The sequence below is a fragment of the Helobdella robusta genome, assembly GCF_000326865.2.
Source record: "Helobdella robusta unplaced genomic scaffold HELROscaffold_5, whole genome shotgun sequence".
NCBI classification, from domain to species: Eukaryota; Metazoa; Annelida; class Clitellata; order Rhynchobdellida; family Glossiphoniidae; genus Helobdella; species Helobdella robusta.
In genome coordinates, this window is record NW_008705254.1 from 3,319,863 (window position 1) to 3,344,200 (window position 24,338).

The 24,338-nt window shown below is 31.2% G+C and overlaps 1 protein-coding gene across 1 annotated transcript; it reads left to right on the forward strand.

Annotated features, from left to right (window-relative positions):
* Nucleotides 1-18,887: 18,887 nt before the first annotated feature.
* HELRODRAFT_163427 (hypothetical protein) lies at nt 18,888-21,208 on the forward strand (the record flags this gene model as incomplete). The annotated part of the gene is made up of 4 exons (XM_009027294.1): nt 18,888-18,918; nt 19,944-20,047; nt 20,722-20,894; nt 20,974-21,208. 4 exons carry the CDS (start codon nt 18,888-18,890, stop codon nt 21,206-21,208), a joined length of 543 nt encoding a protein of 180 aa, XP_009025542.1.
* Between the last annotated feature and the right edge of the window lie 3,130 nt (nt 21,209-24,338).

The window sequence follows — 24,338 nt, forward strand, 5'->3', positions numbered from 1 at the left end:
ACCATGATAAATTTCTTCTCGAAAACGAACATTGCTTCATAGTGGACATCTGGATTCGACATCATTCGTTTGATTTAACAAGTAAACAGCTTGAAACATCGTAGACATAAATTGTGATGCATTTACAAATCTCGCAGCTATCGTTCCACCGATCTAACCAATTGCCATACAACATCAAAAAATACAAATGCGAAAGAATGTTTTGAATTATTTTAAATCTATATGTATCATAAAAAAAATTTGATACATTTTGATTGCGAATTTTTTAGCCATATTACAAATAGCATATTAGTGTATGTATATAAAATACGAAATGCTAATCACGCATAAATACATAAACATTTATTTATTCAAGACAGTTGACATTATTATCATTCGAATGTTAAAGAGCAAACATTTTAGAAATATACGAATGATCGGACGAAATCTTCCCAAGCTTTATACCTAAATATCTGACTTTACAATCGTGAAACGTGGTATCTAGGCAGGCAGAGGTACTGAGATAATTTATATTTTAGCAAGGTGATTGTTCGTTTTCTGTTGCATTCTTAATGTTGAAGTTATATCATAAGACTGCATGTGCAAATTTTACAATGTTATTTTCTGTTAATCATCGATTGAATATTAAAGCGTTACTCCTTTTTTTTGTAATTGTTATAGTAATCGTTGATGTTATTTTTATGAAGTTCGTTGTTATTCTTGTTTTTTTTTACTAACAATAAAATATTGTACTATGTCTGTTGCGTACCACCACGGTCATTATTTTCAAAAAGACATTTGATAATGTCTAACCCTAACCCTAACCCACGTTTATTTATGACCAAATCATCCAACTGAACGGAAAATTTTGGAAAAAATTTTTCCATCTCCGTGTAAAGTTGGAGTCCTGTGATAGCGGTAACCACTTTCAGCCTTTGACAAAAAAAAGCAAAACCTGATTGGGTCTTGAAAAAAATCTTTCGTTGAAATTTTTCAAAACCACTGGAAAAAAAGAGAAAGTTTTTATTCAAATCTCAAAACTGCAGTTAAATATTATTCAATATGTTTTTTTGAATGTTTTGTTGTTGTTGAACGCGATTCTGTTCAAGCGAGTGTCCGGATTATTTGTGGCAGCCCCACGTTCATTCGAGAGTTGAATCAGAAAATTTTTTTCTTTTGTTTTTTATTGATTTGTTTGAAACTGCATATTATTTAAATTTATGGCCTAAGTCCTTTTTCTGAATGTTCAATGAAATAAACGATAAGCCACTCTTTGTTAAGTGCTTCAACTAGTTTCAACGAGCCATTCTAACTTTACTTGATGAAGGAAGGCACTGCAAACAATTTATAAAGCCAAAAAGCCTAGAGTGCAAAGCCGATAACAAAAGTTGTTAATTGCGTGAGTAGACAAATAAATTTGAAAATTTCGATCCCTCTAAAAATTTTGAGAAACAAATTTCAGTTTAGTCGTCAACGGTTTTTTGTTAAATATTTCATACTTGTCGTTCAGTGTACAATTTGTAAGTATTGATACAATGATAAAATATCCTATATATATCCTTTTTACAAAGAATTTAAAATTAACACTTTTATAATTTATAATTTTAATATTTTATAATTTTTCTTGGGGGGGGGGCAATTTCCCCCCTGCCTCCCCCCAAATGACGCCTCTGACAACGTACCAGTGTGACATTACTAACAGTGAATTATTATCGCACCAATCCGTGGTTGCATGGTTGCATACCCAAATTGTCCTTTGTGCCTGCCGACTAAACGCTCAGCAGCCAACTTTTAAGACACCAATTTGTAGAGATAATCATCCAAATGTAACAATCAAAGAAACGAAAGTTAACAAATCAAAACTATTTGGTGTTAATTAGATATTATTAGTGAATTTTTATTAATTTTATTATTGTAAAGTTTCTGCTAATTGTTATCATAAAAATTTTCATAAAACATCAACATTGAAAAAAATTTACATCAAACAACAACAACAACAACAAACAAGCGAAATGATAACAACTTGACCTAGATCTGTCAATCAAAACAACATTGTTACTAACTATACAAGCACATATATATATGCATATGCATATATATATGCATATACACATATACATATGCATATATGTATATATATATATTTATAAATATATATATATATATATATATACACGTACATGAGTCTACAATCTACAAGACTATGTTACTTATGTTTGTGTGGGTAACTTGTACGTTATATATTTGTGTGCGAATGCGTGTGTGTGTGCGTGTGTGTGTACGTGTATGCGTACAAGCTCGTGCTTACACACGTTTGCGTAAAGATTTCCGAATGTAGAGCAATCTAAAAATAGCTCTTGTTTTTAACGTACTCTCATACGATCTTCATCGTAATATGTTTATAAATAGATCCTGTTTGCGCGCTCTTACCACCCAAACTCCTTTCCTTTCATTTCTTAACGTCAAACTTTTCAAAGCACGAATATTATGAATGAATTGCGCGCGTATATATGTGTGCGTGCGTGTATGCGTGCGTATGAATAATAATTATCACACACTGTATTTGTGTATTTGTTTTAACATTTTTTTAGGAAATACTTTAACAATTTAATTTTAAAGACACCACATATAAATGACATTCAAAAAGTAATTTAGTTCATAAAACTTGATGTATGCATGAATTCTTCCCTAATGACGTAAAAAAAAGGTCAAAAATCGGTTACAATTTTCTGGCTTAGCAGATAACCGTTCAAAATTGCGCATACTAAAATTTTTGGTCCGAAGTTTAATCAAATGGTTCTTATAAGAATATTCAATTATAATAATATGCTAATAACGGCAAAAACGCCGATCGCTTAATAAAAATTGGGAAGTTTAACATCGGAGTTAGATGCACGTCAAATATAAATAAATCGATTGCCCTAATTTTAACTGTTCAGCTTGATCATTCGCTATTAATCAAACCACCAAACTGATGACTTTTTCTTCCAACTAGTTTTCTGGATATGGATAAATGTGAAATAAACGTGAAAATCATTCAGACAGGAAAATTCTGGATATTTTTTCAATACGAACTAAAAGTTTTTTTTAAATTTAGCGACGTTTCGTTAAAATTACATGACGACGACGACGACTTTTAGCGTGATTTATTAGTGACAGGTTGTTTTCAATTTTAGAGCAGGTTGAAACATAAATATATAGAGAATATATACTCTATAGATAAATATGGGTTGAAACATTCATCTGTCACCGTCAGACCAAAACCCCGCCCAAACTGTTTGAACAAATCATTGAATTAGCAGGAGCTACTTTTGAAGTTTGGTGACAAAAAATAAAGTTTTACAGAATTTAAAAATTGATCACACGTGTAAACAAACACATATCGACTAGAAAAACACACGTGGTGGTGTCATACAAACAGACGCGTTTGTGTAATTACCAAATGATTCTCAATAAATTTAGTTGTTTAGAGAAAATTATTTCACTAAAAATTGTCTTTCCGCTGTTACACTTTCAAATTTTTTTTCCACCAACATGAGTTATAAATTGTACTTATTTTTTTTTCTCTCAAGTACTTACATATTAATGTAAATCTATCTCAAGTAACACAATGCAACCCACGCACGCGCATACATTAACACAATAAAACAATCCAAATTGAATATAAAGATATTAAAATACAACATATAACATACATTGTGAAGAAGCACAGGCATGAATTCCGTATGTTCATGTGTATCTAGCGGCTTGACGAACAAAACAAAACAATAGGCAGCCGCAATAGAGAAGCTTATTCATAAAATCTGCGAAAATTATGAATGGATGAAGTACGAGTTTAATTGATATGTACATTTCGTATTGAGTTGTATCTTGTATGCTTGAGATAAGTTGAGATAATGTTAATGATGATGATGAAGATGATGATAAGGATGATGTTGGTAGTATTGATAGTGCTGACGCTGACGACGACGATGATGACGACGACGACGATGATGTAAATGAGGAGGAAGAGGAAGATGAGGAATACGATGATGGAAAAACAAGGTGAGAAAAATCAAGGACACAATACAGAAACACACACCCAATAGTTTTTGTTAATTCAAGCGATGGTGATGATGACGACGATGACTATGATGATGTTGTTGTTGTTGATGGTGATGATGATGATGATGTTGTTGTCGATGATAAAATTAGAATGGGATTTTTGTTTCATTAGGATTTCATATTTATGTAGCTGCGCCGAATTAAAGTAGACATCATTAAATATACACATGCAATAAAACATTCTTTGAATGCATTACGCACGTACCTACCCTTTAAACGCATCACTAACATTGCACTATCTCAACTTATCTCAGCCAAACACAGAAGCACGTACACCTAAACACAAACACATGCTAGCGCGCGCGCACACACACACACACGCACGCACGCACACATTTACACACAAACACTCACATATCAGCAGAACACAAATTTCATCTGCTGTATTATTTGTTTAATCAATCTCTTGCCCCCAAATGTTTTGTAATTTTATAGCATTATCATTATATTTTTAACTTGAGTATCTCGCTTCACCGTGATAATATATTTCTACCAAACATTAATAAACATGTTGATGATAATAATTGAAAAATTTGATAACAAGTAATCTTGGAGGGTTGTGGTTAAGTATAACTGATCAATAGCGACATTGAAAATTTAGAGCCTTTCATGTTTACAGTGTATCAAAAATTTGGTCGTCGTAGCGAGCCACGAACCACAAAATGATAAGTTATAAACCACATGCGTTATAAAATCATTCCACAACCAAAAAAAATCATTTCATAAAATTTCAGCCTATGTGCGTTAATGAAGAAGACGGTTTCACATAATTCATTCCTCATGCTAACCTACTTTTTGAATCACACATTCATCCACCTAGCTTTCTAGCTTACAAACATTCATTATGTCGGCCTAATCATACTTTGGTCGATGTTTTTATTTTTTGCAACAATAGTCTTTTTGTTTCGTTTTGTTTTCTTTATATTGTTTGTTTATATTTTCAGTATTTTTTCAATTTGTTTCTTTCCATTTGTTTATTGTTTTTCTCTTTTAATATCTTTAAAGTAGAAGCACTCGCTTTTTTAAATGGTTGCTGGCTGTTGGATGTCTTTGTAAAAGTATTTTTGTGAAATTTATTGAAACAACAGCTTTAACTAACAGCAATTTTAACTAACCACAGTAAAATTCTAGTCTGCTCTAATTGTCCGATCATACAGTCCCTGTTACATTACAAGCAATCACTGTGACCTGGAGCTTCTAACGTTAAATTCTTTTCGTTTTAGGAATAACATTTCCATTACAGTTATAAAAATTTAAAACGGGTCACAGGTTAGTTGTTTAGTTGTTAAACAAATTTGGGCATCTCACAACTTGCAGTAATTAAAAAATGTCTTGAAAAGAAGTATCTATGCACACAGCTAAAGTTGCGTCTCTGAAGTCGAAACCTCCAGATCCAGTGAAACCAAAAACGGTACGTTACAAGATGAATGAGTAGGTTACGAGTGATTGCTTTTAAAGTGACGCAAATGTTCCTCCATCAACTTAAAATTCAAGTGCTAGAGTTCAACTCTTCTGATGAAATCCCATAACATCCGTTTTTATGACTTGAGTTCTCTAGTGAGATGAATGTGTCTATTTTTTTTATATAATTTTGATAGAAATTGCAATGGTTCATTTATTTAATCTACCAAGCACTCATTTGAAGCATTGGTCGACATAAATTCCAATTAATGTCGTGCTAAAGTCAATCACATGATTATTCGATCGTTTGTATGTTCATTTATTCATTATTAATTGATATATTAGTTAATTTGTTTAATATTTTTATCCAATCAATCGTTTATACATTCATTCATTCATTCATTTTTTCGTTTGTACAATTAATCATTTGCTCATTCATTTATTCATTGATTGCTTGATTTTTTGCTTGATTGGTTGGTTGGTTGATTGATTGATTGATTGATTGATCGATCGATCGATCGATCGGTCGATTGATTGATTGATTGATTGATTGATTGATTGATCGATCGATCGATCAATCGGTCGATCGATATTTCGATCGATTGATTGATTGATTGATTGATTGATTGATTGATTGATTGATCGATCGATAGATCCATTCATTCATTCATTCAATCATTCATTCATTCATTCATTCATTCATTCATTCATTCATTCATTCATTCATTCATTCATTCATTCATTCATTCATTCATTCATTCATTCATTCATTCATTCATTCATTCATTCATTCATTCATTCATTCATTCATTCATTCATTCATTCATTCATTCATTCATTCATTATTGATTCATTCATTCATTACTCACAAGATAGCAATGTTGTTGTTTCTTTGTAAGACCTTGTAAACTCAACACACGTTCATTCACAAATCTGAATCTGCAAAGTTAGTAGCATATTAGAGAAAGAGAGAGAGAGAGAGAGAGAGAGAGAAAGAGAGAGGGAGAAAGAGAGAGAGAGAGTAGGAGCATGTTTTATGAATACGACTCTAACGAGCAAATATATCACAACTGGCGTCAACATCATTCTTCTCATCATTGTCGTCATAATTTTTATCATCCGTATCACCATCATTCATTGTCATATCATCATTACTGCCATTTTATCATGGTCATATATCATCCGTTTCATTCTTTTCATCCACGATATCATCATCATCTGTATCTTTCAACATACCATGTTTATCACAGTTTTCTTGGTGTCAGCGATAGCGATATATCATACTATCATCTGTATCATCATTATTGATATCATTTTTATCATCAGCTTGTATTATCTCTTACACTAATGTCATTTTATCATCTCTGCTACACTTCTATTAACACAATCAGATCATCATATGTGTTATTTCTTTCATCGTCATATCGTATCGTATCGTATCGTATCGTATCGTACCATATCATATCATGTCATGTCATATCATAACGTATCGTATCGAATCGAATTGTATCGTATCGAATCGTATTGTATCATATTATATCATATCATATCGTATCGTATCATATCATTTTTATTATCTTATATTAATACATTATCTAATTATTATTTTTTAATTATTATCCAACTATTATTATATTAGTTTTATGATCTATTTTGTTATTGGGATTTTATTGCTTCATTGTGTACATATTCAACGTTAATGTTAAAAATTACGTTGTACGCAAACCAGCGTTAAACAAGCTGCTTGCCCATTGTTACAGTCAAAAAATTCGTCATCACCGAATTGTTTGGCAATGTGAGTACAGTAGCAGTGACAATTTGATGTAATGATAAGTGAGTAAATGATTATTTTAATGTAATTATTACAATGTGATGTAATGACAATGTGAGTAACATCAACATTTGTAATGTAATGATATTGTAAATGACATAATGTTTGTTCTAATGTAAATATAACTCACTCAATCCAAAACAGTCGAAGTCAACTGCACATAGTACAAGCCATCCTTCAGATTTTACAGTGTCATGATCAACATCATCATCATAACATCATCATCATAATATCATCATTACCATCATCTTTACAGAACTACCACTATCATAGTATCATCATCGCCATCTTCATTAACATCATCGTCACCATCGTCATCATCACCTCATCATGTCACGCAATAAACGCTAATTAGCGCATTATTTTTATAATCATCTGTGCTCGTTATATCACTTTAATTTTATTTATTTATTCAATTTATTCAGGTAGAGCCAGGGGACCAGAAGCTTAACATAAGCTTGTATGGCCACCACCACAGACATACGAAGAATTATACAAAAACAATTAGAAAAACAAAATTGAACATCAAATAAATGATTCTGTAAACAGAATAGTAACATTAATGTATTAGATTAACGATGTAGAATTATTAATGACATAGAATAGTGACATTAATGTATTTAACTGTTCAATGAAATAATCAAAGACGCAAAACGTTTATAAATGGTGCAAGGTCTTGCTCGCAAAAGCAGTGGATTCCATATACGAAGCATGCCTGCAAGCAAGATACTATTGCGACAAACACTGGCTTTCGTTAATGGAAAATCAAATTCGCAACGATGTCTAAAATTGAACTTCTCATTATATCTATAAGTATCTGAGATAGACGAAGCATTTGGAAACACATTTTGAATACATAATTTATGAAAGAAAAAAGCGAGATAAATAAAAATTATAAAGCTTAGCAACTGAAATAATTTTAGATAAACTGAAATAATAACTTATATGATCAAATTTTCTTAAATTATAAAGTACTCCAATGTAACAATTTTGACATTTAATTAAAGGATTTAAGTGACTTAGAGGGCTATAGCCCCAGAGATGTAGACAGTAAATTAAGTATAGGAAAATCAAAGCATAATAAAGTATTAATGTAACATGAAAAGACTCAACAATGTCATGAGTCCGGCTTATTCAACCAGATCTAATGATTTATTGGGGTGAAAGCTTTTTTATAGTCAATGAAAACTCCAACTACATATCTCCTAGACTCCATATTCAAACCAATGTGGTGAACCATGTTCTGAACAGCAAGGTTAGTTGGTTAGTTAGTTTCAACCCTATTGAAATGGTGATAATATATGGTGACTATTCTAAAAATTAACCAAATAGAAGACCAGTCATAATTGGAGAAATATTTATTTAGAGCAGATAATGATACTTTTAATTGCGATATCGACGTTTTTATTATCTGCTATTTATTCTTGATCATTTTATTTTCATTATCATTAGCATCATCATTTAAAATTAATTTTTCTTCTTATCACATCAAATGCCCCTATTGATATTACAAAAATTCTGTTGAACTATCATTGCGTTGACATCAATCACTAAGTCATGTGCATAATGATCATCATCGTCAGCATCGTCAGCATCGTCATTGTCATCATCATAATTGTAACATCATAATCTCACTCAACATGAGAACTGTCATCAACGTCAATTGTTTCACTGTCATCATCATAGTCACCGTCACGTCATCCTCATAGTCATCGTCACTTCATAGCCACCATTCATTTATACTTTTTATCTTCGCATACACATTCATTCATAAAATATTTACAATTGAAGAATACTACCTCATTCATACATATTTATATCTGAAATTATATCTTTTATATAGTTATGGTATGCTATATCAAAATAAGTATATACTTGAGTAAAATATATATATATATATATATAATATAAGTTGGTAATAGACCATAATTCTGTAAATTAGACCATAATATTGTAAAAATATATAATATATAAATATAAGTTGGAAGGAGACCATATTTTATACAGTTTTGTATGAATTCTGCCGAATTGTTGGCATTAATCAATTTAATATTTGTCTTTTCAATTTTTCTTACTAGAAATTTCTAGAAATTGTTCCATTTGTTTAAAAATAGAATTATTCAAGTTCATCATAAAAATTTAATGAAACTCTTGTTATCCGAATTCATAATGCAGATAAAGCCTTATTTCCATTTTTCATAAATCATCTTCAGTGCAGGTTTGGTTCATATAGTTTCTTTAAACAAAGCAAAATTTTTTACCAAAATTTATTAGTTAGTTGGTGTCGTATTCTTCATCTTTGTTGTCTTCATTCATTTGTTCGTCATTGTTATTGGAGTTAGTATTAAGGCGTCGAGTTTGTAATGCTGTTAACATTCTTTGTTGTATGTTTATTTGGGATTTATTGATATCTAATAGAACACCTTCAGCAATTTTTAGATGTATTGTGTTGGTGTTTTGAAAAAATATTTTTGTGTTGTTGTCAAAAATTTGGCGGATTATTGGAGTTATTCGTGAGATTTGACGGCTCCTCTTTGTGTACGCTACGCATTGTGAGACGTCTTGATAGTGAAGTGGTCGTAACACCAATATACGAATGTTATTGACGCGCACAGTCGACAACAGGGCATTTAAATTTATATATTTCATCATGAGTGGGCAAACCTTTTGCTGTGAGGGCCGCATTGAAAAATATTTTATCTTTGGAGGGCCGCATATGGACTTAAATAGCAATTTTTTATTCATTTTTTATTGAATGTATAGATGAACAAAAGGGATTCTTAAATTTTTATTTCTCGCATAAATTTTGAACTTTTCCATTTTCTACAAAAGGGTCATCTAATTTTTTTTCTTTGAAATCACGGCGGAGTTTTTTTAAAATGTTGACGAACAGAATTTTTATCTTCTTCCCTCTCACACTTATAAATGGCGCCAATGTTTCTGTCTCTCTCTCTCTCTCTCTCTCTCTCTCTCTTTTTTCCTTTCTTTATTTAAATGTGTGTGTGTTGTGCAGTGCATGCATATATTATTAAATGTAAAAAAGATTTTTATTCTGCGTTGTGCAACTTAATTGATTTATCTTAGCTGCTTTTTGTCACAAATACTCGAGCTTTTTATTTCTCCAACTGATTCTTACTTAATGGACGCGATTATTGTGTAGTGAATTATTTTCTTGTTTCGTGGAGAATTGTTGAATTCACAAATCGAAAGGAAAAATTCAATAAATTTTATACATATTTCTACAAGTTACTGAAGAAACCATTACATAGTCACATGACACGCTTCCGCTAATTTATTCAAACTCTTAAAAATATTTTGAGAGCCGGCCGCGATAAGCTAGAATAGAAAAGAACAAAGTAGATAGATAATAAAAATAATATCTGCCTGACGTCTTTGTCCACATGTTAATTATGCATTGGGAACTGAGAAATCATTACGGACCCATCGTCTTTGATCGATTGCGTGTTAACCACCACTATTCATGCACCTTTTATAATTAAGTCGTCTGCTATTCAAATGCACGTACGTAGTGCTTCATACTACCGTCTGAGCGCGTATCATCTGTTATACTACAATAACATATATCATAATAACATTGTTTATAATATATATTTCGTTATTCAAACACACGCGCGCACACACACCACACACACACACACACACATGCAAACATGTAGTATACATATATACTAGATACGAGCGTGTGATTATGTACGTGAATATTATTTCATACCTATTTATCTATAATTTCTAGTCTTTGTTATGTTGTTATTATTATTCTTACTGCTACCATCACTTTTACAACTTTATGTTTGATTATTATTTTCAGCTTTATATCTAAATCATAAGCATTAATTATTACAGCGAGGCATTCAATTAAAAGAATTCGTCGAATCGTACGTTCAATGAACATTGTCAACATTCTGATGTCTCAATGCGACACTTAGTGACGTTTTACTGGAACATTTTTTATATATTGTTACGTGCTGTTTAAACAAATAGAAATGTCTTTGTGGTTTCACTTCAAAACTACTTAATTGTTAATCTGGTATCACACAAAAAATGATTATTTAGAATTTATATGAAAAATATGGATGTACAATCGTTAACCGATTAATTTTTTCTAAAAATCACTCATGAAGTGTTCAAATCATTCGATAAATAATTCAATGTAAATAAAAATAAACCACAAATTTGTTGAAGTTTATACTGTATTTCCTATGTACCACCAATTATATGAAGCAAAATCCATCAAAATCTAGTTGTAATCAAATTTAATTGTAATTAACAAAATTTAAACTGATTGAAATAAAATAATTTGGTGGAAAGAGATTAAACTTACATTGATTTTGAGCTTACGGCGTAGTTATCACGCAGTATCTCACACGCCTTGCCAAACTCTGAAACCAGCTACTCAATCATACGAACTCGTAAAAAAAAACTCTCTTCCCCTTCTTAATGTTCAAAAGTGATTTTAAAATATTTTAACGGCGTAAATAAATCAGAGCGTGTAAATAAACAAATAAATCCGAAACAAACTTTTCAAAAATTTTAGCTGCTATAAAAATGAAAATTAAATCCGGCTGATAAGTTTTGTGTTATAAATCAGATACTGTAAGGTCAGTAATCTTTGCGAGCATGGGATCTCATGTTTCATGATGCATGTTTCCATGCATAACCGTAACTTATAATGCGAGTTGTTTCGATTCTTTATTATTAACCCGGTCTATAAATCAAGCAGTATCAAAACAAAAATAAAAGTTCATGAAATTGAAAACCAGCTTCGAACGGCGCTCGCATTGCACATGCACAGTACAACGTTAAATAGAACGCAGTATATTATCAATGTAAACAAACATTGCCTAGATCGCTAGCTAAAATGTTTTTGGTAGGTAATCTAGAAATGCGTAGATAGCTTGAGTAATGCAATTTATTGAATCAATTATTCTCTGAAAATTGCTTGTATTCAGTGACCGCTCGTAATGCACTTCAATTGAGAAAAGAAGTTATAAAAACAATTTCCGATTAACTTTCGAAAACCTACATTTAGAAATTTTGTTACTAGATTGTGAAAAATTGTTCCAAATCTAATTGATCCTAATTTGAAATATTGAAGACTAAATTACATAACCAAGAGTAAGTAACTTAGCAAATTTCAAACTTGGTAACAAAGTAATTCAATATTTATTACAGTAGGAATTACACAAAATACTCCTTGTAAATATTACAAGAGGAATATTATGAAAATATTATAAATATCAATATCTTTTTGAGTTAGCCAGCAACTTCAATCATGAGAAACAATACGAGGAGCCAAATTATTAAGTAATTAAATTTGTTTAAATGGTGAAGTTATAAAAAACAATTTGTTGGTTATTTGCAACAATCAGCAAGTTACAACAAAAATGTAAAAATATTTAATTAATTAATTAATTAAAACAAATTCTGTATTTCGAGCAAAACAATGCGAATTAAGTCCGTTTCGACTCCACTGTTTTACATCCAGAGTTTGTCTTTTTCCAGTTCATTTTTATTTGGTGCAAAATTATCATGTTATCATATTATCATGAAATCATTATAAATAAAATTTAAACCCGGCGAATGAACGAACAATGACCAAATTAAATGGAAAGCGCATGGAATGATCATTTAGGTAGAGCGTGGAGAATGTTAAACATAGATTTTATTCTATTTGCATATTTTCCAAGAAACATGTCAATTATGGATCACTTCAAAACTAAGGTTGATAGTTAGAACGTTATAAATATTTCACAGGAGTACATACCGTTCAAAACTCCTCCTCCATCGAAAAGCATCAGTACCGCTGGATGGCACAGCATGGACGGACATCAATTGGCGAAACGAGAATTAAACTCAGATGACTGAAATTTGGTTTTCTTAAAAGAGAGGTTATCGCGACCATCTATTTTTACCAAACCTTTGAAAATATATTATAATAATATATATTGAAGTTTCATGACAAGCTATTTTTATGAAAAAGCTTGAACGCATTAGCAAGTGTTGTACCTTCTCGAAAGCTTTAGGAAACATGTATACTCTCTCGTCATCGCCATGCTCCACAGTTTTCATACAATTTGTATGCACATTCACAAACAAATTTGCACTCTTGTATGCATACCGACGGTGAACGTGCCAGCACTTGTTTTTTGTCTATTTTAAATAAATAAACTCATTCAGAGCAATTTCAATTTGACGGAGTAAAACTTGCAGCACCTTAAACAAAAGGGGTGCAATGGCGTTTTGCATTTTTGTGCGAAGTTATTGATGCAAATAAAAAGTTGCGAAACAAGGTGTACAAGCAAACCAATAACTAATTGAACAAAACACACTTGTACATCTAATGAATATGCAACGGCAACTCAACTACAAACACATCTATTGCACACATATTGTATGTAACCCATCATATTATAATGTGTGTTCGTTTGTCATATATGTGTGTATGAATGCCATACGTACAAACATGTATAAATCTTTAAATACTTGCTATGATCACCACACATATCCGCATTAATATAAAGCGTTTATATGTTGTATTTGTTTACGTTTTGTTTGTTTATTAATCTATATATGTGAGAGGTTAAGGGTTCGGAAATGGAATTACCAACTTTTAAAAAAATTCATTCTGGCGTTAAATGTTGATGATATTTGGCAATTGACGTTGTTCTAATCGATTTTCAGTATTTTGTTGAATTTTAAATCAAAATTTTGAATTTTACGAACGCATTTGGTTAGAACAGATTATTAATCAGTTTAGTAAACAAATCAAAATATTAAGTAAGAAAACTCATAAATTTAAAATTTATAGAAAAGGGTAGATAATAATACATTTAGGATTGATTAGAATATTTGATCGAAATTGTAATGGTGTTGTAATTTCGACATCTAAGATTTTTTCAACTACTTTTCATTCAAGTTATGTGACATAAAATAACGGTCCGAAATCAAAAAGCAGAATCAATAAATCTATTAATATGGCTGGGGGTAAGCGAACTTTGTTATCACTTAATTTTTTTTCCAATTAAAACAGAGCTTTTTGTTAGTTTTTATCTTTTATGACATCTGGTTCATTTTCAATTCATACTTAAAACGTAAAGGTAATGAATCTTTTATTATTTAAAATTTTAAAATTGCCGACAAAATGTTTTGTTTTTAATTTTTGTCGAATTAGTTTCCTAATAAAATTTTTTAACATCCTCTTGTTTTTTTTAGTTTTTGGTCACACAAGCTATATAAATAAAAACAAATTGACTAAAAACAAAACTAATTACTAATGTGAATCTAAACGCATGGATGCGATATTCTCATCATAATATTGGCATAATGGTAACAAACATTCATATTCATGCATTATAATCGTCTAATGCTAATTTTACAAACGAGTTCGAATATTGATGAATAAACCATATTTTATTAACTATGCGCATATAGAAAATCCAAACGACATTACCAAAAATATATGAAAATGTAACAAGTGGTTAGTGTTAGTCACTGCAGGCACATGTGCATGCTAATTGCTATGAATGAATGAGGCTCGTTAATTAGAGCCAAGTGAATTTGCTGAAGTTTGCTTTGCGTTATGTGGTTCATTATGATCGTTATAGCATTGCCTAAATGATAATATTCTTGAAGGGATCGTTCATATCTATACAATCCTCTAACATAATACTTTTGGTTTAGAATTTACCATTTCACTTTTTACATGTTTTTTTAGTAATTTGCCCTTTTTTCATTCCAAATTATTGGAACCTACATTTGTGAGAAGTTGCACGCACACGCGCATTTGTAAACGCAAGCCTTTATTTGAATTATTTAAATGTAAAAAAACACGTGTGCGTGTGTGCGAATCCATGCAGTGTGTGTACTATGTATGATGAGTGTGTTTTATATGTAAACAAGTGTATACGGAATGTATGTATGTGTGAATTTATTCAGAGTGTATATGTGTATTATGTATGCGGAGTGTATGCGTGTGTGTATTATGTATGCAGCATGTATTGCGAGCGAGTTATAGAAACCTGACTGTTCTGCACCAAGGTCCACTATTCTTCAGATAAACATGCACACGGGCAAACGTTCATTTGTTATGTGGGCATTTCTTGCTAAGTAACATGCTAGCGTATGTTTGTGTGTATGTGTGTGCGCGCGCTAGCTTGTGCGTTTGTGTGTGTGAGTGTGCATGTGTTTAATTTGTGCTTGTGCTTAGTTTATGCCTGTTAGCTTTTTCAGGTCAAGATTTATAGTACTTGAGTTACTCATTTTTTCTTATGGTTAGGTGGATATTGGTATGAAAGTATCTGTGAAAATTGACTTGAAGAATGCCAAAAATTTTTTTATACAAATCATTTGCTTATTTTGAAAAACATTTACAACATTACTGAAAACTTGTAAATTTTAAGCTCTCGGTAATTATTATCAAATTATGACTTGAGAAATCGAATAAGATAGAAATGAGTAAATGGTACCAACGGTGCGTGAATGTGTTTTGCGGGGCAGCGTATTTCTAAATGGGAAAAATTGTTTAAATATAAAACAAAAAGATATAAAACGCTGAAAAGTTTCAAAAGGATTTAAAGAATGAAGATTGATAGAGATAAAAAAGTCTACAAAAAGTGTGAAAGTATTTGTTCTCACCAAACAAAGTCCTTGAAAATAAACGAAGAAAATTGACGAACAATAAAACGACGGGCTTCTAACCGTGTTTAGCAGATTGCGTTCATACTAAAACAGCGGGTTTTATTGACTAAATAAAGTTTAGAGCAAGAAACATGGAATTTCAAGTGGAAGTTATTTTGTTGAAGAAATCGACTGAAACGCCACTAGAACAGATTTAGATTTGAAAATATGATTCGTTTATAGTAAGTATCAGTTCATGAAAAATGTTTTCCCGCACTGAACGTTGTGATTTGAAATGAGGACTGAAGTTTGATCGTTTCGATGATGATTGATCACGGCACCTACCTACCCTGCTGGAGCTATTGTTTTTCTTCCCTCTGGTTATATGTAATTCAACAATTTTATTTTGAATATCTAACGCCTTTGCCAATGTTTGACAAACAGGAAAATATAATTTCAAAAAATAAAACACTGTTCAGAAAATTTAAGTAAAAGTCATCAAGGTATAATTCTACATAAAATCAAATTTATATAAGACTTTAAAACAAAAATAATGAATGTAAAAGAACTTTAACAAAAATGAAAGCATCAAATTTTATCTTTAGAGCAAACATTTAACTTCCTGAAATAAAATAAAAAACGACAGATTTTTCAAAAATACAAAACTCTTGAAAAGTCACCAGAGATGGATGGGGAGATACGTGCTTTAGTTCCAAAAAATCATTCACAGGTGATCAAATGTGCTGCCAAGATATTCAGTTAGTAAGAAAACTTATTGTTTTTTTTTGAAGAAACTGTTATAATCAGTTTCTCGAAATTAAGGGAAATTGAAACTGTTTAAAATCGAAAAAAATATTCAGGTACAAATATTTAGATTTACATCACACTGGGTTGTGAAAGTATCTATGTTTGGTGTTTTTCTTAATCTCTTCTTATCAATACTTTTTTCAATCAACATTGCAATTATTTATCATTTAGTATGTTTTATTATGATATATCAAACCTCAAAGATTTTTACATCTAGACTTTTTTGATTGGCTGTGTTGAACTTTTTGTTTAAAAATATTTTCCCGCCCGGAATGTTTTTCTTTATAATGGAACAAAACTGCTGTCAAACGAGTTAAAGCGATTTTTTTGCAATGTTACAAAATATTTCTTTTATTTGAATTTATTTAGGATTTTTTTTTATAAATTCTGGTGTCTTGTAAATGTCACAAAATTTCACTACCAATTTTTGGAAGCCTCTTTACACACTAAGACCATTTGTTTCAACTTTTTTGTCCAATTTTTTTCTGAATATAACTTCAACACACACTTTTAATATTTTCATTATTGTAAGATTGTAAGTTGAGATGATAGATAAATGAACTTGTTGGAAAATGTTAAAAATTGGGACTTATAAGATGTCCCCACTATCCAATACGACCAGCTAACTAGTTGCTAGGAATTTACGACTAACGCAAAACGTGGTCTCTGTCTATTGCACGTGCAGTGTGTGTGTGTGTGTGTGTGTGTGTGTGTGTGAATGCGTTGATTCCAGTGTATTTATAACACAAGGCGTGTTTGTTATCAATTCTTCTGGGATATACCAAAAAGAGGATTAAAAATGAATTGTAATAAATAATTGAAAACTTTAGTTGCAAGTCTCGGGTAAACCGTCATCGAGTGGCTCTGCTGGGCAATGAATTCGTTTGTGTTTATATTATCTGGATTAGTTTAACAAACCTAAACTGTTTCAAATGCTTTTTTAAACATACATTAAATAGTGTTGAGTTCATGCTTCACACAAACGTGACATTTGCATGCAATGTTGTTAGTATTCAGATCCGTGCGATTAGGTGTTATTGCGATGTAACGTAACGCTTTAGGAATACCATGTTCAAATATATATCGAAAAGGCAATTGATTTTTATAATAGGAAATTAGTAATCCCATAAATGTTTTAACTTTATGAAATTATTTTGAATTGTAGATTTTGAAGCACAAAGTTTTTAAATTTAAAATTTTTACTGATCTCATCCGCGTATACAAAGATTTCAAATAAATGAATAAATGTGTGAATTTTTCAGCGGTCAACGTAGCAAGGGTTATTGTTCATTTTACAATAATTCACTTTATAACTGTTGGAATGATATTAGCACCACCCATTTCAGTGGTGGAAACAAATTTACCATTGCTTCCATTTATAATATTGTCCAAAAATATTCCAACATCTTATGGCACCTTAAAATTTTTCTATGCACATTCAAATGAATGCATTCGAGTGCTACGCTATTCACGTATGCATATATCCGCATTTAAATAGATGAATCTGCGTTTGGACATTGCATTAAAATAGTTGCACTGTTGCCGTTATCGTTGGTGGTGATGATGCCTGTGTGTGCTTGTGTGTGTGTGTCTGTGTGTGTGCCTGCGTGTGTGTGCGCGTGTTTGCTAGGACTAACAAAGCAGGTTTATTCCGCTTGTGTGGTGTGCTGCTATCCAGCTGACCATACACACTGTAGCTGCTCCCTATATGCTGGAGTTGTAAGCATGTGTTTGTTGTGCCGGTGTCTGTCTATACTGTGTCTATGTGTGCTGTGCGTGCTATTTCTGCAATTAAATAATATAATTTATTCGATATATATATATATATATATATATATATATATATATGCGTGTGTGTGTGCGTGTATGTGTGTGTATACAATATATTTATACAATATATTCTGTGTTTTAAGTGTATGTGTGAGCGTGTGAGCTTGAGACGTTCACTTGTTATTTGTATGTGTGTTATGTTATTTATTATTCATGTTTGTTCGTAGCTTTTCTATTTTATTTTTTTTTAGTTTTAAACAAATTTAAAATCAAATTTAAATTTTTCTTTTTATTTAAACATAAAGTCGCAGCTAATTTCAACAAAATATTTCAAAATTGCAAATTAATTGCGTTATATATGACGTTAGAAACGTCAACGAACGCCAAAGGTCCGTGCCCTACTGCAGGCAGTTGCGTACTTTTCGGGCCAACATTTGTTTGTGATTTCAATTTAATTGAATGACGATTGTGATTTGTTCCCAAATAAATTGATGTTATTAGTTAAAAATTAATTTCAAATGTTTCAGTCTTTCCATTGTCTACTTGTTGCGTGGGATATACTTACATTTTTTTTTATAATTTTGAATTATTTATTTTCAAAAACGAAACCTGAAAAATTAAGTTGTGATTATATAATGCAGAAAACTTATTCATATTTCCATAAATTTTTTTTTAAAAAAGCACAAACTTGAAAATAGCAAGGTTTCAAATGGTTGTTGTTGTTTTCGATGTAGTAGAAATAAATATTTATTCCCTGAACAATGATGTTCAGATGTTCAGTGAACATCTTTAAAAACATGCACCTTTGTTTTTTCTTCACTTTGAAAAATTTGTAAACATGAATGTGACGCTGTCAAAACATTGACTCTTTAAGTTACAACTGACAAGCAATCTTGCAATGAATCATTCACTTTCCCTGCTCTGAGTTTGTGGCCGCGTTTTTGTTGCTGGCATTGTATGTTAACGTAATTGAAATTTTACTTGAACTCCCTGACTGAAATTATGATAGTAAAAAATCTCTGCCTTGCTATTGCTGTAAGATAATATAATATAATCAAACCTGCTCGTCTATCTTATTTTGAAATTGTGAACGGAAATATAGATAAACAATGTATTTGTAGTTCAATATAAGTTAAGCTGATTCAGTTTAAAATTTTGTTTATTTCTAGTTCACGTGTCAGGGCACAGAACTTTTTTAATGTTCTTGTCGATAATCATTTGTTTCTTCTGTTATTTGCAGAAATCTTAATTTTTTTTAATTTTTTGTTTGTCAATTAACAACGTCATGTTCTAACAAAGTTTTGAAAATAATTTTTTATTGAAAGAACTGTTTATAGGAAATAAAAATAAAAATTACCTTGTGATCAACTAAGAAGGCTATGTTTTCAGCATTATTTTATTTAACAACCTCCAGCCAAACCAGAAAGGAAAAGTGGTCGATGCAAGTGGTTCAACGTCGTCAAGGGATACGGCTTCATCACCCCAGATGATGGCACTCCAGATGTTTTTCTCCACCAGGTAGCTAGCTCTCTTGCTGTTTCAAATAATTCTAATTTTATTAGAGATTATTTGAAAATTCAACATCATTTTTTCTTATTACTTTTAATGTATGGTCAGGTCATAGTAAGTAATTACATAACTAAGAGTCGAAAGATGTTATTAATTTTTATAAGGATTTTAATCTCAAAAATTTTCACTAATTTTTTTTGCCTTAACTATAATATTGAAACTTGCGAGTTATTGAGAGAGGATTTTGCAGTTGATACGTTTTGAGCAATTGAGTTTAAATAAACCGACAGATTGCTTACAAAATTTTTGAATTTTAATCTGTTGATAGATATCTTAAATTTTTGAAGAAAAATGTACTAAAGAATAAAGCAATTACATCACAAGTCTCACTCACTCAGTGTCATTATCTATTTTGCTACTATTTTACAAATTGAAATTTTAGATTTCATAGTTTTTGCAATCCAGAAAAAGAAATCTGTAAATTTTTCATGGGTTTTGCATTTGCAGTTGTTATTTAAAGTTGTTCAGTTTAATTGTTTTTCATTTCAAATCACAAAACGCACACGCCCTTGTTTCGTGGCAAAAACCACACCCACCACACACACACACACACACACACAAACCACACACACACACCACTAACACATACACACACCCACACACACGACCAATACGAAACGCAGACAGTCATACAGATGCCAGGCTTTCGAAGTCTTGCAGATGATGAAGAGGTTGAATTTGAGTGCAAGGAAACGGATAAAGGACTGGAAGCAACTTTTGTATGTGGACCCGAAGGAACCGACTGCAAAGGAAGTGAAAGAAGACCGGTCTCCAAAAAAAAATATAAAAAATTAAGGTTTTTTTTTAATTTTGAGTTGCCAAACTGTTTCTTACTTATACAACTGGCACTAAAATAATATCCTCCCCCCATGCAGATGTTACAACTGCGGCGACTTTTCTAACCACGTAGCAGCCAAATGTCCCAAAGGTCCAATGCCGAAACGATGTCACCTCTGCAAGTCGGACAACCATTTAGTTGCCGACTGCCCCAACCGAAAGGGCACAGAGGGCTGCTTAGTAACGGTGGCCAGCCCGGACAAACCCCATTCACATCAAGCCGAAGAATCTAATGGAAGTAGTAGTGGAGGTGGTGGGCGAACAGAACACTGATAGGACTGCGAGGTTTTGTAAATTTAGTTAAACGACAATGTTGATCATAAAATATTCTACTAAAAAACAGCGAAAATTTTTTGGTGATAGGAGAAAGTGTTTAGTTTGAAAAGAATGGAAAATTTGCTCTGACTGTCGTGTTATTGTTAATGTTATCATACTTTCTCTCACCACCAACTCATTGATGCAGAATTGAGTGTAATTGAAAAGTCATTGGTGGAAGGATTAATACGTCATTGATCATTTGAGTTCTCTGTTATTATGATTCATGTGCCTAAAAATTACATACAAAACTGTAGTATTGAACGTACGTTCATTTTTTTATACGTTTTAAATATTTATGCACTAAGAAGCATATTTCCAAGAGTTCATTTTGTAAAACTGTTATGTTTATTTTTTTTGTTTTAGTTTATTTACAACCATTTATAATATCTCTGGGAGTGGTGGTCATTTTAATGATATTAAATTTAATTGTTTTTATTACATTTTTGTAAGAGCTGTATTAATTTGTTTGTTAGCACAGGCAAGTTGTCACTTTTTTTTGGCCAGCACAAAATATTTGGATTTGAATGTGTTACTACAAATTTTGCGATTGTGTTTGTGGATCAACTAATTTGCTCAAACACAGATAAATTCGTCATTATGTGACGTAATTAGTGTGTAATTGTAAACCGGCTTAACAAAATTGAAACACTGAATACGAAAAAAATGGTAGAATAAGCCCAAAAATGTTGAAATATTTTGAATGGTCGCATAAACATATCATCACTGCAATATCATAGAATAGCAACATTACAATATCGTTACAAAATTAATCACGTTTTCAACAGGCTGGCCGTGTCTGTAAGTTACTATTAGATATCTTTATACTTTATACTGAACCTTATCTGTTTGAGTTAATCCGGTTTAGCGCCATAAAAATGAACATAAAAAAATGACACTAACTAATTTTAATAATGACAGTTGTGTGTGTACAAGATTTTGTGCTGGTGCAAACAAATTGAAGAATGATTGATGGACGAATTTCTAAGTGTTCTCAGTCATGTATAATTTTTCTGGTTTTTGCATCTTTTACATAAATTTAATCCGTGAGTCTTTTCATAGCGAGTCATTCATTATTTGTAATGTTTCGCTTAAACATGTCCACATGTGTGTTTGTGCTGCTTCTTGTTCAGTGTCAAGAATTTTTTTTAACATAAACATTTCCCTTAATTAACAAAATCAGTTATCAGTGCGTACAACACGAGGTCAAATATTATTGTAATATTACATACATTTGTTATCATTATTATTGTTATTGTTGCTGTTGTAATATATTTTGAAAGTAAATGCACTTCCTTAATTTAATTCTAATTTATTCAATTTAACTGGATACGACATCAATTTTTTTGACAATTCGTTGAGTTTTCAGGCTTCATATGATGAATAACGTTTAAAATGTAACACATCAATCGTACCATTTTGCAATAAAACGTTCTTATCATTCATATTATTAATTCATGTAATTTTAATGTAAATGTTGGTAATCCTGTGTATAATAGTGTATTTATTTTATCATTCAGACATGTTTACTCTTGCAACGACATCACTTTCGTTGACGTATGTCAAAATGATGTCACAATGACGTCACAAATCCGTGTCACTCATACTTCTGTCCGTCTGTACTCATTGCAACTTCTGACCAACCAACATTAACAATGAATTTCTCAATTTATTAATCACTCTTTTTAAAGGTATCTTGACGTACTGAAAGAATTTACGCATAACAATCCCTGTCATCTTACATATGATTTCTTCTTTTTCTTTTCTCTTTCTTTCTCCAACTCTCTCTCTCTCTTTCCTCTCTTTCTCTCTTTCTTTCTCTCTCTCTCTCTTTTCTCATCCTCTTTCTACATCTCCTTCATTTTTTGCCTTTCTCTTTATTGTTCTTCGTGCCTCTAGCTTTAATTTTCCCTAAATCTGATTTTAAAATAGTATGCATGGCAACATGGAAGCACAACACGTGTATGTGTGCCAATTATTTTTTAACTATTTTAACCAAATGAAAAAACTAATAAATAAAGTTCACACATTAACTACTAGCACAGTTTCTAGCACAGTTATAAAAATAAATAATTATCAATTATTTATATAACTCCTAAAGCACATCACACTCACACAAACACATACACACACATTTAGACATACAAAATCATTGTCAGTAAAATGTAGTAAATGTTTCCATATACAAAACTGCAACAACAAGTGTCCTAAAGAGCTCTCGTGTGTTCTTACATGCGTTATTAGGAAATTGCGCTTATTTTCAATAATTATCAAGATGAATTTTTTCTAATTTAAATCAACATAGTATGTATTTACATTTGTGTTATTTTTACAGCCCGTTATGTACGTACATTGGTAACATTGTATCATTGATTATAATAATATTATGTATTTTTTTATACTTTTTTGAAATTTAAAATATGGATAACAAGTTTTTTAAAACGAAGATGATGACAGCTTTTCAATTTAGGACAATATCACGTGAAACAGCATTTTTTGAACTAATAGTAATTACATCCATGTTTATATATGGTTGAATGAATAATTAAAAAGATGAATGAATGATTGAACGAACAAACGAACGAATGAATGAGTAATTGAATGAATGGATGAACTAATAAATTGTGGAGAAAATATTTTGTCGATGAACAAATGAGATTTGAGGTAAAATATGGCAAAAGAATTATAGAAGAAAGATGAAACAAATGGTTGAACATATAAGTTAAGCATATAAGAATGAATTGGTGAATGAACGAATGAATGAATGAATGAATAAATGAACGAATGAATGAATGAATGGATGAATGAATGATCTACCTCATCATCTACCTCTATCACCTCCGTGTACGTCGTGTTTTTGATACTTGTGTACATCGTTTGTACGATTTATACTGTACATTATATTCTCAGAGGTTATTTTTTTATACACACACACACTACAAACACACACACCACAAACACACACACCACAAACACACACACCACAAACGCACACACACACGCATATATATTACGTGCGTATGTTAATAAATACATATGTTTCTACGTACACATTTATGTTAATAGTTTATATTTTCTTGTCACGTTA